The 16,560-nt window shown below is 31.4% G+C and overlaps 1 protein-coding gene across 3 annotated transcripts; it reads left to right on the top strand.

The window, feature by feature from the left end:
- The first annotated feature begins 910 nt into the window (after positions 1-910).
- LOC107433076 (pentatricopeptide repeat-containing protein At4g21300) lies at positions 911-4,393 on the top strand. 3 transcript variants are annotated; one of them, XM_016044320.4, is made up of 2 exons: positions 911-1,071; positions 1,400-4,393. In XM_016044320.4, exon 2 carries the CDS (start codon positions 1,555-1,557, stop codon positions 4,099-4,101), a length of 2,547 nt encoding a protein of 848 aa, XP_015899806.3. In that variant the 5' UTR covers positions 911-1,071; positions 1,400-1,554; the 3' UTR covers positions 4,102-4,393. The 3 variants fall into 3 exon arrangements, with proteins under 3 accessions (XP_015899806.3, XP_015899807.3, XP_060668786.1); XM_016044321.4 differs by having other exon boundaries at positions 913-1,071; positions 1,405-4,393; XM_060812803.1 differs by having other exon boundaries at positions 918-2,631; positions 2,734-4,393.
- Positions 4,394-16,560: the final 12,167 nt, after the last annotated feature.

Raw genomic sequence — 16,560 nt, 5'->3', positions numbered from 1 at the left:
AGTGGCCTCCCCTATACCTCCCTTGGCCCTTTAAAATTAATCTCATCCTACCCTGTAAGCTGATTTATTTATTTATTTATTAACCAGGGTAAGACGGGTAGGTATTCTTCGTTTTCCCACCAAAATATATATATATATATATATATATAATAATAACTATGTTTTAGAATTTTTTTAATAAAAAATATATATTTTTATGAATATATTATATATTCATAAAATATATTAATATAATTTTATTTAAAAGTAAAAAATATAAAATATAAATAAAATATATATTTTAATAATAATATATATATAGAATAATTTTATAATCAGAATTATCTATTTATAGATAAAAAAAATAATAGTTTTTGAAAAAATTAATTTTTTTCAAAAATTATTTTTTTTTTCTTAATCTACAAAGGGTTAGAACCGTAAAATGACTATATATATATATATGAAATATTATTATTTTGCTCCGGATATGGGTTTTGCCTTATTTTTCCCCCAATTCTAAGTCTAATTACGAAAACGACCTTTGTTTTTTTTTTTTTTCGGCGGTGAACTACGCTCTAAGGATGGCAAGACATCAAGCGTATTTTTTTATTTTTTATTTTTTATGAAAGAAAGAAAGAATTTTATTTATATTTATTTGTTTTTATCATTATTTAATTTTTTTATATTTTTAAAAAATTATAATTTATTTTTTAAATTTTTTTAAATTACCAAAATATTAATTTATTAATTTTTACTGGTTAGTTTTGATAACTCAAATTTATATATTTTTATAACATTATTCAATTATAAATTTTAAATTTTTTTTGATATTTTTACTGGGTAAAAATTCACAAATGCATCCGATCTAATATATATATATAAATTCAAAAAAAGATTAACGGTGGCTTTCTAATATATATATATAAATTCAAAAAAAGATTAACGGCGGCTTACTAAGTGAGAGAATGGTAAGGCACAAATGAAATTTGCCGAACTTGCTTCTTACTCCTCCGTCTCAAGAGCTTCCTGGCTGGCCTTCCTCGAAAGCCGACGCCGACGCTGTCGTTTTTGACATCAAATGCTATGCTGAAGGTTCCTCCATCTATTTCCATTATCTTTTCGTTATCTTCTATCAGTTAGTTCTTCTGCTCATTTTGTTTGATTTTACTTTTTCTTCTATCAGTTAATTCTTCTGCACATTTTGGTTGGTTACTTGGAAAGTCGATTTTCGATTTTTTTTTTTTCATTTTTCTTTGACGTTATTGACAAAATTCGCCTCTATAAGGCATCGTAAGAGCGTAGAATTTTCATTTTATTTTATTTGTGAAGTCTGGATTCTCTAGTTAATTTTTTGTATTTTTATTTTTATTTATTTATTTTTTTTACATTTCAAGTTCGTTTACTTTTGGGTTTTTATTAGAGAAGACGTTAAACATGTAAGAATGGCAGCAGAGCATATCAATCAACAAGTCTGGGTTTTCTTTCTGAAAGAACCATCTCCGGGGATGATTTTTCCATAGTCCCTGATAATCTCTTTTCAGTATTTGTACTTTCCTTTGATCACAAAAGATCAACATGAAGAAATTTCTATGCCCAACTTATAGACAGTTTGCATGCGTTTCAAAACCTATGTCCATGTTGACTAATACAAATGGCAAAGACTCGTTGATTTCTCCAAGCATGTACACTGAAGAGACTCTTGAAAACCAGTTTGCATCAATCTTGCAAGCTTGTTGTGTTCATGCTTTGATTGGTCAAGGAAAGCAAGTGCATGCCCAGGTTGTTGTCTGCGGATTAAGCAAAAACTGTAACCTGGGTACAAAGATTTTGAGTATGTATGTTTTTTGCGGTAGCATAATGGAGGCCAGGAATGTGTTTTATCAGCTCGAATTGCGGTATGCTTTACCTTGGAATTGGATTATTAGAGGGATTACCATGATGGGTTGGTTTAATATTGCCTTGACGTTTTACTTCAAGATGTTGGCTTCTGGAATTTCACCTGACAAGTACACTTTTATATATGTAATTAAAGCCTGTAGCGGTTTGAAAAATGCAAGGTTGGGTAAATTAGTTCATGAAACGATTCAATTGATGGGTTTGAAGGTGGATGTATTTGTAGCCAGTTGTTTAATTAAGTTGTATGCAGACAATGGTTGTATCCATGATGCAAGGTGTTTGTTTGATCAAATTCCTCATAAAGATATTGTTTTATGGAATGTCATGATTAATGGTTATGTGAAAAATGGAGACACAAATAATTCTGTAGAAATGTTCTTGAAAATGAAAAAAAGTGATAGTAAGCCCAATGCGGTGACATTTGCTTGTATGTTGTCTATCTGTGCCTCAGACGTTTTGATTGGTTTTGCTACTCAGCTTCACGGGCTTGCTGTTTCTTGTGGGTTGGAGTTGGATTCTTCAGTGGCTAACACATTATTATCAATGTATTCCAAATGTAAATGCTTGTCTGATGCACGTAGGCTGTTCGATTTGATGCCACAAACTGATGTAGTGACTTGGAATGGGATGATATCTGGGTATGTACAAAATGGGTTTATGACCGAGGCTTCACACATTTTTCATGACATGGTATCTGCTGGTGTCAAACCAGACTCTATTACGTTTTCAAGTTTTCTTCCATCTCTTGCTGAATATGTAAGTCTTAATCGAGTTATGGAAATTCATGGTTATATAATAAGAAATGGTGTGCCCTTAGATGTATTCTTGAAAAGTGCATTCATAGATATATATTTCAAGTGTAGAAATGTGGAGATGGCATGCAAGATTTTCAACCGAAGCGCCACAGTCGATGTTGTTGTCTGCACAGCTATGATATCTGGATTTGTGCTTAACGGAATGAACATTGATGCTTTGAAAATTTTCAGATGGTTACTTCAAGAGAAAATGAAACCAAATTCTTTGACCCTGGCTAGTGTTTTGCCGGCTTTTGCAGGTTTGGCTGTGCTGCGATTGGGCAAGGAATTGCATGGTAACATCATAAAAAATGGGCTTCATAGGAAACGTCATGTGGGAAGCGCAATTACTGATATGTATGCAAAATGTGGAAATTTGGATCTTGCCCATCGAGTTTTTCAAGGACTGTCTGAACGGGATGCTGTATGTTGGAACACAATGATCACTAGCTGTTCTCAAAATGGAAAACCTGAAGAAGCCATTGATCTTTTTCGTAAAATGGGGGAGGCAGGAGCCAAGTATGATTCTGTGAGTATATCATCCATGCTATCTGCCTGCGCAAACTTACCGGCATTCCACTACGGGAAAGAGATCCATGGTTTCATGATTCGAAGAGATATAATCTCTGATCTTTTCTGTGCAAGTGCCCTGATAGACTGGTATGCTAAATGTGGAAACTTGGATTTCTCTCAACATGTTTTTGACCTCATGCCAAACAAGAGTGAAGTTTCGTGGAACAGCATTATTGCGGCTTATGGGAACCATGGTCACCTCAAGGATTCTCTAACTCTGTTTCATGAAATGTTAGAGAATGGTATTCTGCCTGATCATGTCACCTTTCTTGGTGTAATATCTGCTTGTGGCCATGCTGGTCAAATTAATGAAGGAATTTATTACTTCCATTGCATGACCGAGCAATATGGAATTCCAGCTCGAATGGAGCATTATGCATGCATGGTAGATCTGTTTGGGCGTGCTGGACGTTTAAATGAAGCATTTGAAACAATACAGAGCATGCCATTTTCACCTGACGCCGGTGTTTGGGGAACATTGCTTGGAGCTTGTCGGGTCCATGGCAATGTTGAGCTTGCTGAAGTGGCATCAAAAAATCTTTTTGACTTGGACCCGCAAAACTCTGGCTACTATATTTTGCTTTCAAATATAAATGCTGATGCTGGAAAGTGGGGAAGGGTACTTGAGATTCGACGTTTGATGAAAGAAAGAGGAGTTCAGAAAGTACCTGGTTATAGCTGGATTGAGGTTAACAACATTACCCATATGTTTGTTGCAGCAGATGGAAGTCACCCACAATCTGCTCAGATCTATTTGTTACTTTATAGTCTTCTTCTAGAATTAAGAAAAGAAGGTTATGTTCCTCAACCTTACCTTCCAACAAATCAACAAATATGGGGATGTGACACTGTAAAATAGTTGTTAGCCATCAGTTTTAACTCTTGTCCTTCGTTCATCTACTGAAATCTTTAACCTTGTTTCTCAATTAATGGAAACATCTTGCACATTGGTCTGAAGTTTCAGACCTTTATAATTGAGCTTGTAGTTTGTTTTAGTTACACACACACACACACACACACACACATATAAGAGTTAGATGGCAATTCTTATTTATTGTAACTAAATAGAATAAATACTGAGTTCAAATCTTACTACCAGTTGTGGAAATTGTTATTGGGAGGGAATGGAAAAGAGAATTGTTTGCGATGGATTTTATGCATACACAATATTTGTATTTTTATTTTTTATTACTGCATATAATATTTTATGTAAGAAATATGTGGATTAAAAAAATTAAACCATATTTTCACACAAAACAATTGACATGTAAACTATATTATTCATTGTTAAATTTATTAGTATTATGGACAATAAACATCAGTAACAAAAAGAGAAAGAATGCAAAAGTTAAATGCCAAATTTTAATTAGTATTACCCAAAACCAAAATTCAGCACACAATTTTTTTTTTCTTTTGGCTTCGTTTTTGCTTTTTTGTTTGTTTGCTTTTTTTTTTTTGGGGGGGGGGGGGGGGGGGTGTGTATTTTATTGTTAGAAAAACATACCGAAATAATTATTTGTTTTTGTAGAAAATTTAGCTATTTAGTCTTTCAAAAGTACCTTATGTGACATGTAGATTATGTTTCTCATAATCTCTGTTAAATTTCTAAATGCTATTATGTTACCAGTAAAAGTTAGACATGGTCATTGCCAAAACTAAATCTTGGAAAAAAAAAAAAAATGGAACTAAAGAACTATTAAATTATAAAATGAAGTAAGATTGAGATAGAATGCTGTTGTCTATTATTTTTACCTTTCATTTCAGGAATTGGTATCTTTAAAATTCGTGACAGAGAAGAAAGGAGCAGATTTTCATTACGGACTTGTCTGGATTTGAGAAAATGCTGAATCAATGGCTTTCTATGGTGGTGAAAAAAATGAAATACAACTTTTGCAGCACCCTTCGAAAGTTCTTTTGAAAGTTTGACGGTACTAATAATTTCAGTGATCTACAATCCTTTAAAGTTTTCATGACATCTAGTAGTTCTGTTTATGGGCTTAAGAGAAATGTTCATAAATGTTCTATTTTTATTTTAGTCTCATGAAGCTTCAAAATTTATGCAAGATAATTTTTTTAACATCTGCTTTTGGTCTTTATCGAAAATTTATGAAAATGTAGTTTTTGTGGTTGTTATTTTTGTATTTATTATCAATTTGTTTAATTTATGTTTGAATGGCTTGAAGGAGTTTGAGAGTAGTTATGATAAGTCAGAAAACTTGAAAATTTTGAAGTGTAGTGGAATAAATTCTGAATTTCAAATATGCTGCATATTCTTAAACTAAATACAGTTACACTCATAAAACTCTTGCATTGGGTTTTATTAGCAACCTTGCATACAAACCTAGTGCTTTCATGACCTTCATTGAGATGATTAAATCTATTGTTTTCCTTCTGGAATATTTCCCTTTTAAATCAAAAATATAAAAAAATAATAACAATAATAGTTTCCCAACAGTCCAAACCCCTTAGAATCAAGTGGCTAATCTTCTTCTTTTTATATCTTAAGCATTGCACAGGTGTACAGGTTCAAAATAGCAGACTTACAGTAACAATAAGCACTTTGGGTGCTCAACTTACCCAAAAAAAAAACCACTTTGGTCGCTTTGTAATACACATAGCATGGTTACCATGTATAGATTATATTTCTGATCTTTTTGTTACACATGCTGCAAAGGAGCATAAGATAAATTGCAGCAATTACAGAAAATAATGAAAACAGTCAATCCTAGCTGTTTATGTGGAAGGCTGCTAGTTGGATATCCACTATAGCCTTTCCGGCTGTTTAATCCTGGTACTGGAGTTGTTAATCAAGTCACCTCTATTTATCAAAACATTGACCCTAGATTAGCTTGGCCAACAGTAAATTTGGATATTATTAGGTTATGTGGTTCTTTCTTGTTAATGTTTGTCTTTTCTTATAAATTACTATAGTTGGATTATTTTAGCTCTCTCTCTCTCTCTCTCTCTCTCTCTCTCATACACACACACACACACACCGCCATTGTTGTTCATTTAGTTTTCCTGGGAGGTATCTTGTTTCATGCCATGCTTAATACTTTGTGCATCAGTAATTATTCAAAACACTGTTTTAAGTGTTGCATCTTTTCTTTTCAATTTTTAATTAATTTATTTATATTTTAATTCTGCTTTAAAAGCACATAATAATTACTTTAGAATTGTGAAGAGATAATTTCCTCTTAGTGTTATACTTAGCATTTCTTCATACTGTGGTTTTTGTGAAACTTCATTTCAGTACCCTTTTGTAAGTGATACATAATGATCTTTATCTGTTGCTGCTGGTGGGAGTGGCATCTATATACCATCAACGACCTGGACAGATTGAATGTGATGTATGCGTCTACCAAAAATAGTTCTTATATGCATATGATGTATATTTGAATAAATTGAACTTGGGATGGATTTAACCTCTTGTCCTGTCAAATCATCTTTCTTAAACTATTGTTAAATCCTCAAAATGGAGTTGGGGCCTTCATTCTCAAAAAATTTGGTGGCATAATTTTTCTAGGGTACAAGTATTTATTGTTATAATATTCTATTAAAAGCATGGCTTTAATTTAAGGGTAATTTATGTTTCTCATATATTAACGATTTGAAGCATTTGAGTCAGATTAGAAAAGAAAGAGGAGGGGGAAAATGCCCATATTTTTTTGCCCTTTCAATTTTCAATTTTATTATTTATTCTTTATTACCTTTTGTTGTATAGCTAGCAAGACCGATTACATTAGGTTGATGTTAAAATATCAAACCAACCCATTATACATGTAAAACAAAACAAACCCTCGAAGGTATGGTAAAATAACATGATATTATAATCAATTTAATAAAATCAGATGTATAAAGATACAAGTTTTAGAAAATAATAATTTATTAGGATCAGTGTGATTTGGTTTAGTTCAGTTGTAGACCAATCCATTTTGGTTTTAAGATTTTCACAAGCAGCCCAAACCATTTACTTCTTCTGACTGAACTCAAACTACTTGGATTGAATATGGTTGGCCATGTTAATTGAACTTTTTATTTTTTTCCACCCCTATTTTCCCTCTTTTTATTTTTGTTTATGTTGTAGTACTATATGAAGACAGGGGAATATAAGTTTGGCAAAAAATGCAGTTTCGTTCATCCTATTGATTGATCAGCAGCGACATTGTCAACAGAAAGTCAAGCAAAACAAGAAACCATTAACCTAACTCTCTCTAGACTTCCTGCTTGAGAGGTATGCACTATTTTCATTCAAAGGATCATTTTGAGTGGTGTTAATTGTTAAAGTTTGATTGTTTTAAGTTGATATGCAGGGATCCACCTCTTAACTGCTTAAAGTTTTGAGATTGATGATAACTTAACATGGTTTTTTATGCTAATTGTGTATGATCTTGCACTTGAATCCTTTTTTCTAATTGAGGGAAGGAAGGAAGATGGAGGGTGGGAGGTAAAATTTTCCCCTTTCTAATTATTTAGGCATTTCCATGTAAAGGTTGTTGATGTCTCTTCATTTTGTCACGTAAAATGGGACAATAATTTTACTTTTGTCCAAATCAAAAAGTTTGCCTCCTTTTACCCAAAAATGCAGATCAACCTGGCTGTGCTTTCTAAGGCACGTTAAATGGAACTTTTTGTCTGTTTTTTCTAAAACCAATTTCTTCTACTCAGGCTCAATTTGGCAAGTTCACTGTGTTGTTCAGGCGTATTTGTCTTAGTGCTTATGTGGGCTAGGACCCTTTTCCAGGTTGGGTATTAAAAATTCATGACAAAGCTCTAGAAATATGGCATAAAGATTTTCTGAAGGGATGGCCATTTGGTTTATATTCAGATACCATCAGCCTGGTAATACATGAAAACAATTCAACATTTTCCCCATGCGATGTGCATGGTAGCTGTGTAACGCTTGGCTCATGATTTTACATCACTACGTTCACTTGATTGATCACCATGTTTCAGACATTTTGGAATCTATTCTGTCGTACAAGTGTTTTTATGAGGATTTAAGAATGCATTCCAGAGACTTGCCTTTGTCCTTCAAGTTCTCAACAGAAGGGTGAAGTAGAGAAAATTAGCTGGATGAATTGATATTCGCTAGAGCTCTTGGACTGTTTTAAGTTTCTTGCTTTTGAACAGGTTGCTTCACTCTGCTACATCTGTTGTAATGAACTAGGAAGAAATGTATATGGTTACGAAATACAATTGAACTTACCTTTGTCTCCCATGTGACAACTAATTTCTTAATGATTTGACCCATATCATTTCTTTTTCTGTTGGTGCTATTATATTATTTTCTATATCTGTAATTATTGCGTTTGTGAGTATTCATGGGGGTGGAATATTTTGACAGGGTTCTATATCTGTCCATATCATATTTGAACTGGAACATGCAAGTATGGTGCAAGCTGAAGTTTGATCACTCAACCCTTGGTGAGGTCATGGCTATGGTAGCATCACCAGGAATGTCTAAGGCTGCTGCTGGTGAAGCAAATGTCGGTGAGAAAGGAAGTGAATCCATCTAGGAACAGGCTCAGTGAGGTTCCTCTCGCATGAGTTGTAGAATGTTGTTTGGCAGCATCTTTTGCAGTGTTTGTTTTTAATTTGTTTCACAGTATTACCTATCTTTACTATTTATTTGGTGCATATATCATAGTTTGGCCAAAAGGATCTGTTTTACTGTATTTCAGCTTGTATTTGCAGAAACAGTTTTAGGATTGGTCATATGCTATTGCCCCTTTTTTTTTTTTTTTTTTTTTAATTTTCAATTAATAAAAATGAAGCTTTTCGAGGGGTAAGAATGCAATGCTAGATTGATCAGCAGGGATGGCTAAATGGTAGTCACTAAGGTCTGTGCGCCTACAAAATGGAGGACTCAAAATGAAAATCTCATATATACTGTGCGCCTACACAATGGAGGACTCAAAATGAAAATCTAATATATATACATATGTACGTATGTATGTATGAAAATGCTTCCCCACCACAAAAATATTTCTGGTGCAACGGGATGTGTATTAGAGAGGGGGTATGCACGTTGATTATATTGTAAATTTTGTCTTCACCATATAAAGGGGGACAACTGAAAATTTTTTCTCCACCATATTCCTGTTGTACAAGTTTGATCTGGTTTGATTCAATGGTTAAGGTTTAACTTATATATCTTTATGTAGAATTTGTCAATACGAGTTCATAAGTTGATGATATTGTGAGCCTACACAATGGAGGACTCAAAATGAAAATCTAATATATATACATATGTACGTATGTATGTATGAAAACGCTTCCCCACCACAAAAATATTTCTGGTGCAATGGGATGTGTATCAGAGAGGGGGTATGCACGTTGATTATATTGTAAATTTTGTCTTCACCATATAAAGAGGGACAGCTGAAAATTTTGTCTCCACCATATTTTTGTTGTACAAGTTTGATCTGGTTTGACCAAGTAGAGCGTATATAGGTTTCAGATTGACTTTTTCAATGGTTAAGGTTTAACCTATATATTTTTATATAGAATTTATCAATAGAAGTTTATAAGTTGATGATACACTAGATTTTGAATTACGGATAAAAAATTATGATTTTGAAAATTTTCAAATATTAGTATTACATTAGGGTCAAAATCAGCTTCGTATCTTTATTTACTAGTGATCCAAGATCCTATAAGATCCTAGATAAGTGTCGAAAAGCGTGTCCAACAGTGAACAAATCCAAAATATCCATTTTGTCTCCAAATCTTAGAAATATCTAGGGATGTCAACGGGGCGGGGCGGGACCGGTTTTTAAAATCCCGTCCCCATCCCCGTATGGGATTTTTCAGCCCATTCCCGCAATTTTTCCTGTTTTTTTAGAAGCGGGGCGGGGACGGGGATTCCCCAATCGGTGGCGGTGCGGGGACGGTTTCCCCATTTGTTTTTTTTCATATAATTAATATAATTTTTTTTGATAAATTTATATTAAAAAAATTTCTTCTATAAACAAAATATAAATAAAATGACCAAAAATATAATAAAAATACAATAAAAGATATCAAAGTTCAAATTTATAATTTTAATAACATACATTCTCAAAAAATACAATATAATATAATCCAAATACATAAACATAAAATTTATAAAAATACACATGCACACATAATAAAGTTTACATGCACACATAATAAAGTTTTACTTCTCATTTCCTTAAGTCTCCATGAAAGAATGTTCCGTAAGAGTTGATTGCTACAAAAATAGACAAAAATATTAAATAATATCAAAAAAATTTAAACAATTTAATATAAACATTTTTTGTAATAAATAAATTCAATTTACCTCCTCATCAATTTCTATGTCACTCATAGTAGAAGAACAAGCTCCAACATACGGTGAAGAAGATGAAGCTAACAAAAATGAGATTAATTAGTTAACAATAAATACAAAAATTATTAAACACAAAAAAATATAAAATTTAATTTTTCATACCATTAATTTCAGCCCATAACCAATCGAATAAGTTTAATTTTAATTTTCAAAATATTAAAAAAAATATTAAAAAAAAAAAGGTAATATATACGGGCCGGGTTCGGGCCGGGGTCTTTAATACCCGGTCTCGGCCCATCCCCGCTTCGGGTCTAAGAGAGTAAGCCCAAGCCCGCCCCGTCACCCCGTTTTTGCGGGGAAAAATTGCCCCGTTAGGGGCGGTGCACCGCAGTTTCGGGGATGGGCGGGGCAAATTGACATCCCTAGAAATATCTCCCAAGACTCACGGATCCAAAATTGATCGATCTTAACCTATTTGAACACCAATTGGGTCATCGTTGTTTTTGGTCTTTTAGGCCACCACCATGGTACACACGCTGGACCACTAGGAAGCTCATCCCACTGCTAACAAAACCCAATAATTTCACGCATGTTTGGTAGCACTATTGTGGGTCTCTTGCTGGTTAGTTGAAATTTTGACCATTTTAGGTCAACCCATACACCTCCCCACCCTCTGCCTCATTTTTGGACCTTTTGAGTCCATTCATGTGCTTTGTTTACCAAGATTTTTCATGTTTTGAGAGATCCATTAACGAGGAGTTTAGAGGAGTTTTCTTATGAGTTTTTGGCCATCCATAACACTTTTGGACCCAGGTGAGCATACCATTATATTTCTCATATAGATTTTATAAATTTTGGACGTCGTTGATAATTTTTTTCATTTTTAAATCAATTAGGTAAATACCAGATAAATTTGAACTATTTGAAAAAAAATAGTCAAATTGGACAAAATTGAAGGTGAATTAATATAATTAGATATTAATAGGATCTATTGAAAGGTTTAATTTTTTAAAATTGACTTTCGGGTAAAAATCCCTATTTTGGATATCAAATCCCAAAGATTTCCGGTATAATTGACCGTTTGGTGTTCAATTTATGTAATTTTATAGTTGTTTAAATTATTTTATGATATTTAGTACACATTAATGTTTTTGGCTTAGTAGTTGGAGTTGAAAAATATTTTATTATATTACAAGCATCCACATTGAGTATAAGCAGTATTTGTGAGTGATTATATTTTTAAATGAATTTGGGCATGTTAGTACATATATATACATATGGTTTGAATATGATATATGTATGATTTAATTTAAATATTTATTTTATGCATATATGGATATTGATTTTCACATATATGTTTTATCATTTCATGTAACTTTTAATAAAATTTTAGTAACTTGTGAATATTGGTATTGAAATATTTCAGTAATTAAATTGACATTTTAGTTGTATTGAAAAATAATTGATTTTGAGAAAGCAGATTGAAAATTATATATTTTTAAGCATGTTTAAGAGTTTTATATTTTTTAAGTACTTAAAAATGGTTTATGGTAATATGTATTTCATTGTGGTATGTTTTGGCACGAAATGGTGAATTAGAATTTTCATAATATTTAAATAAATGATTGCATTTGAATATTAAATTATGATTTATGGTACCATATTATTTGAAAAAATATAATTTTATGATGATTGTTTTATGAATATTGTACTGTTATTTTTAAATGGTGTACTATATAATACCAGTGTTCAATTTATTATTATATTATTTCACGCAGGTTTACCACAATATCTATAATATGTTAAGGATTGTGAGATTGGTTCATTCTACAGATTTATTATTGTCATGATACCTTTCGTATACTAAAGGTCATGAGGTAGGTTCATTTAATAGAAATGTATTGCAATGATGCTTTAAGGGGTTCATACTGAAGGTCATGAGGTAGGTTCATTTAATAGAAATGTATTGCAATGATGCTTTAAGGGGTTCATACCACAGGTTACTTTTCTTTCATTATTTGGTAGTGTTTCGGGATGTCCTGTACTACTTGTTAGTGGTAGATATATCGTATGATACATTGTTTTTATTTCTTAGTACATTGTCAATTTTTTTTATATTTATGGTTTTATTGCACTTCTATGATTATTTTGTGACATGATGTGATAGGATCCACCCCAAAAATCCTCCCAGCATCTGCCAGATGGTTCCGCCTAGTAAAGTCCAGTTGGGCAATCTTTAGAGAATATCCAATGGAACCTCACTTAAATTGTGGACAAAAAATCACATACAATATCAAGTATATCTTAATATATAAAAATAGAGCCATAACAGTATGCAAATCTAGAACTGTGGTTCACAACTACAACTTATTATATTACAGACCATTTCTATACATAAATAATAAGGCCACTACTGTGTTCAGAGTATTTTAAGAGTATTTATAAAATTTAAAAATACAACTAATACAAATAAGTCTAAAAAATAAAGATAACAAGGAAAGATAAATATTACTACTACTGTGAAAAATATAGAATAATAGGCGGTGCATAAAGTCGACTATTAGTTAACTGTCTTGATATAGAGGAATAAATTTAAAAACAAATAAAACATGAGATAAAGATATCTCAGTGAGTGACATAATACAATAGAAAAATAATATTTTATTTCTATAAATTTTTTCCTCAAGATCTCTCATTCCACTTTTTTGAAAGGCTTCCTGTTTAAAAATCATTTCACAAAACCCAAACTTGTATCCCAAATCAATATCATAAACCGATGCTCAAATAGTACAAATTAATGTCTATTAAAAAATTATAAAATTGGATCAATTATAATATAAATATTGACATAAATTAATGTAAACGTAGTATAACAAATAATTATTAAAGGGCAGTAAAACCATAAATATCATAAAATGAACATTGCGTTTAAAAACATAAACAATATACCATATGATATACCTAGCATTATCAAGTGATGCACGACGTCTCAGAATACTACCGGATGGTAAAAGAAAGAAACATGTGGTATAAATCGTACCTCATAACCTTTAGAAAGAAAGAAACATGTGGTATAAAGCCTACCTCATAGCCTTTAGCATTCTAAAAGCGTTGTGGCAATACAAACCTATGGAACGAACTCTTTTCATGACTCTAAGTGTATGAAAGGTATTATGACAATGATGAATCTTTAGGATGAATCTAACCTCATGACGCTTAGCGTACTACAGGCATCATGACAAATCTGCATGCTATAATATAATACTGATCGAAATACTATTACTATATAGTACATTAATTAAAAATAACAGTATAATATCTATAAAATAATCTTTGCAAGATTATACTTTTTCAAATAATATTGTATCATAAAATATAATTAATATTCAAATTCAACTATTTATTTAAATATTTCAAAATTTTCAAGTTATCATTTTATGCCAAAACATAAATACCATAGTGAAATATATATCACTTTAAACCATTTTTAAGTACTCAAAAATATAAAACACTTAAACATATTTAAAAATATATGATTTCTAATCTGCTATCTTAAAATCAATTATTTTTCAAAATGACTAAATCGTCAATTCAAATACCAAAATATTAAAAAACCATGATTCACATGTTTACTATAAACTCATTAGAATTTGAAATTGTTTAAAATCTTGCCAAAAGTTATATAAAATGATAATATATATATATATATATATATGTAAAAACAGATATTCATATATGCATAAAATAATCATTTAATTCAAACGACATATACGTAAAATATCCAAACCAACTGTATATTATATTGGCATGCCCAAAACTATTCAAATATATAACCATTCATTGATACTGTTGATGCTCACTAATGCTCCTCTAGGATCGTTTCCAGATGCATACAAGTGCTTAAGACATTGATGTGCATCAAATGTTTTAAATAATTTATAAAATTACATAAATTGTACACCAAGTGGTCCAATTATATTGCGATTAAGGTTTTTTCATTTGAAAGACAATTTTTTAAATTTGAATATTCTAATGAGTCCTATTAATATCTAATTACATTAATTCAATTTCAGTTTTGTCCAATTTGATCATTTTTTGTGCAAGAATAACACAAATTTATCTGATATTTAGCTAATTGATCTAAAAGATAGAAAATTTATCAAATCATGTCCAAAATTTATAAACTTTATATCAATAAAAACTTGTAAAATGGGAAATAAGAATCTAAGCTCATTTTGGTCCAAAAATGTTGACAATGGCCAGAAAATTCGTTAGAAAACTCGACCAAAGTTGATATTGATGGATCTCTCAAACTATGAAGAATTTTGATAAACAAAGCTGGAAATGGATTCAAGGGGTCCAAGTTTAATAAACTAGGGTGGTCTCATGTTTGAAAGGCAAAAAGTACGATGATATCTAAGTTGGTCGGAATTTCTCGCTGTAACCAGAAAATTTTCTGATCCCGGCACGTTAGTGGTTCAAATGGACTAAAATTTCAAAGGCTTGATTGGAATTCAATGTGCAATCCATATTATGGTGTGTGTAGCAAGTTTGGCCCAAAAAGTGGTCAAAATCTAATTAAACAATGGATAATGGTTGCTGGCTTTGGATCATTGATTTGGGCGCATCTGTGAGCCATTCACCATGAAATTTTTGTCGGAGGTCAGAATTTTGGTGGGCAATACGGAGGAGTGGTGCATGTAGCATTCCATTGCTAGAAAATGGGTCAAGTCCGATGGGAGTTGTGGCTACATGGATGGGTTTCATCGTGGGTCAAGGGTATCTAACTGGATCAGGTTTGGGTCAAGGTTTCCTTGAAATTTTTGGGGTTTCCTGATCCCAAGGCATAGTTTTCAAGGTATATATAAGTCCTTGGATCCATTAACCTAAAAAAAAAAAAAATGAGGATTGATTTGGACACTGATATAATACTAATGCTCAAAACTTTTTAAAACAATAACTTTTCAATCGTAACTCGAAATTTGGCGCACCACCAGTGTATAAAATTTTATCATCATTGCTTTATGCAATAGTATATTGGTCAAATTAAAATATTGACCATATAAAAAATCAAACTTGGGATCCACAAATGGTTCAGTTGGTCAAACTTGATCAACTTTTCAAAGTTTGAACATTTTTGGGGACAAGATGTTACATTATGTTTATATTATTTTATACTCCATAATTATTTTACGATTGATATAGTTTATAATATTTTTAATGCACCTTAATTTGTACTATTTAAGCATTGATTTTGTGATATTGATTTAGGATACAAGTTTTGATTTTATAAAATATTTTTTATATGAGAACCTTTCAAAAGATTGGAACGGGAGGTCTTGATAAAAAAGAATTATAAAAACAAAATACTAATATTCTATTGTACTACGTTACTTACTGAAATATTTTTATCTCACTTTTTATTTATTTTTAAATTTACTCTCCTACGTTCAAATAGTTAGTTGATAGTTTACTTCGCGCATTACTCGTTGTTCCGTATTTCCCACAACAGCAACAATATTATGGATATGGTAGTGACTTTGTTATGTATATATAAAAATAGCCTATAGTAGATATTGACTTGTTATGGATTAACATATTATTATGGCTCTATCTTTATATATTAAAATATTATTTGATATTATATATGTTTATGTCTATCTTTATATATTAAGATATTATTTAATAATACATGTGTTTATTTGTCTACGGTTTATATGATGGGACAACTTGGAAATTGTGGGAGGGTTTCCATAGTTAATCTTATTAACAGTCACCTACATAATTTGCCACAATAGTTTATCTATATATATATATATATATATGTCGATTTGTCTTTTTTATTTCAAGCAGGTTAATAAATTACTCAAAGATACAGGTTATTTTGCAAATTAAAGTTAGCATTTTTTAATTGGGATGTATTATAGTTTTTAGAAGTATTTGAGACGCGGAAATTGTTCAACTTTTCTCCCGTGAGAACTTAGCAAAGCAACTAGCAATGTTTTGTCAAAGATCATCATAAAC

The sequence above is a fragment of the Ziziphus jujuba genome, chromosome 11 (genome assembly GCF_031755915.1).
Source record: "Ziziphus jujuba cultivar Dongzao chromosome 11, ASM3175591v1".
NCBI lineage: Eukaryota > Viridiplantae > Streptophyta > Magnoliopsida > Rosales > Rhamnaceae > Ziziphus > Ziziphus jujuba.
This window is presented reverse-complemented; position numbering and strand designations above follow the sequence as displayed.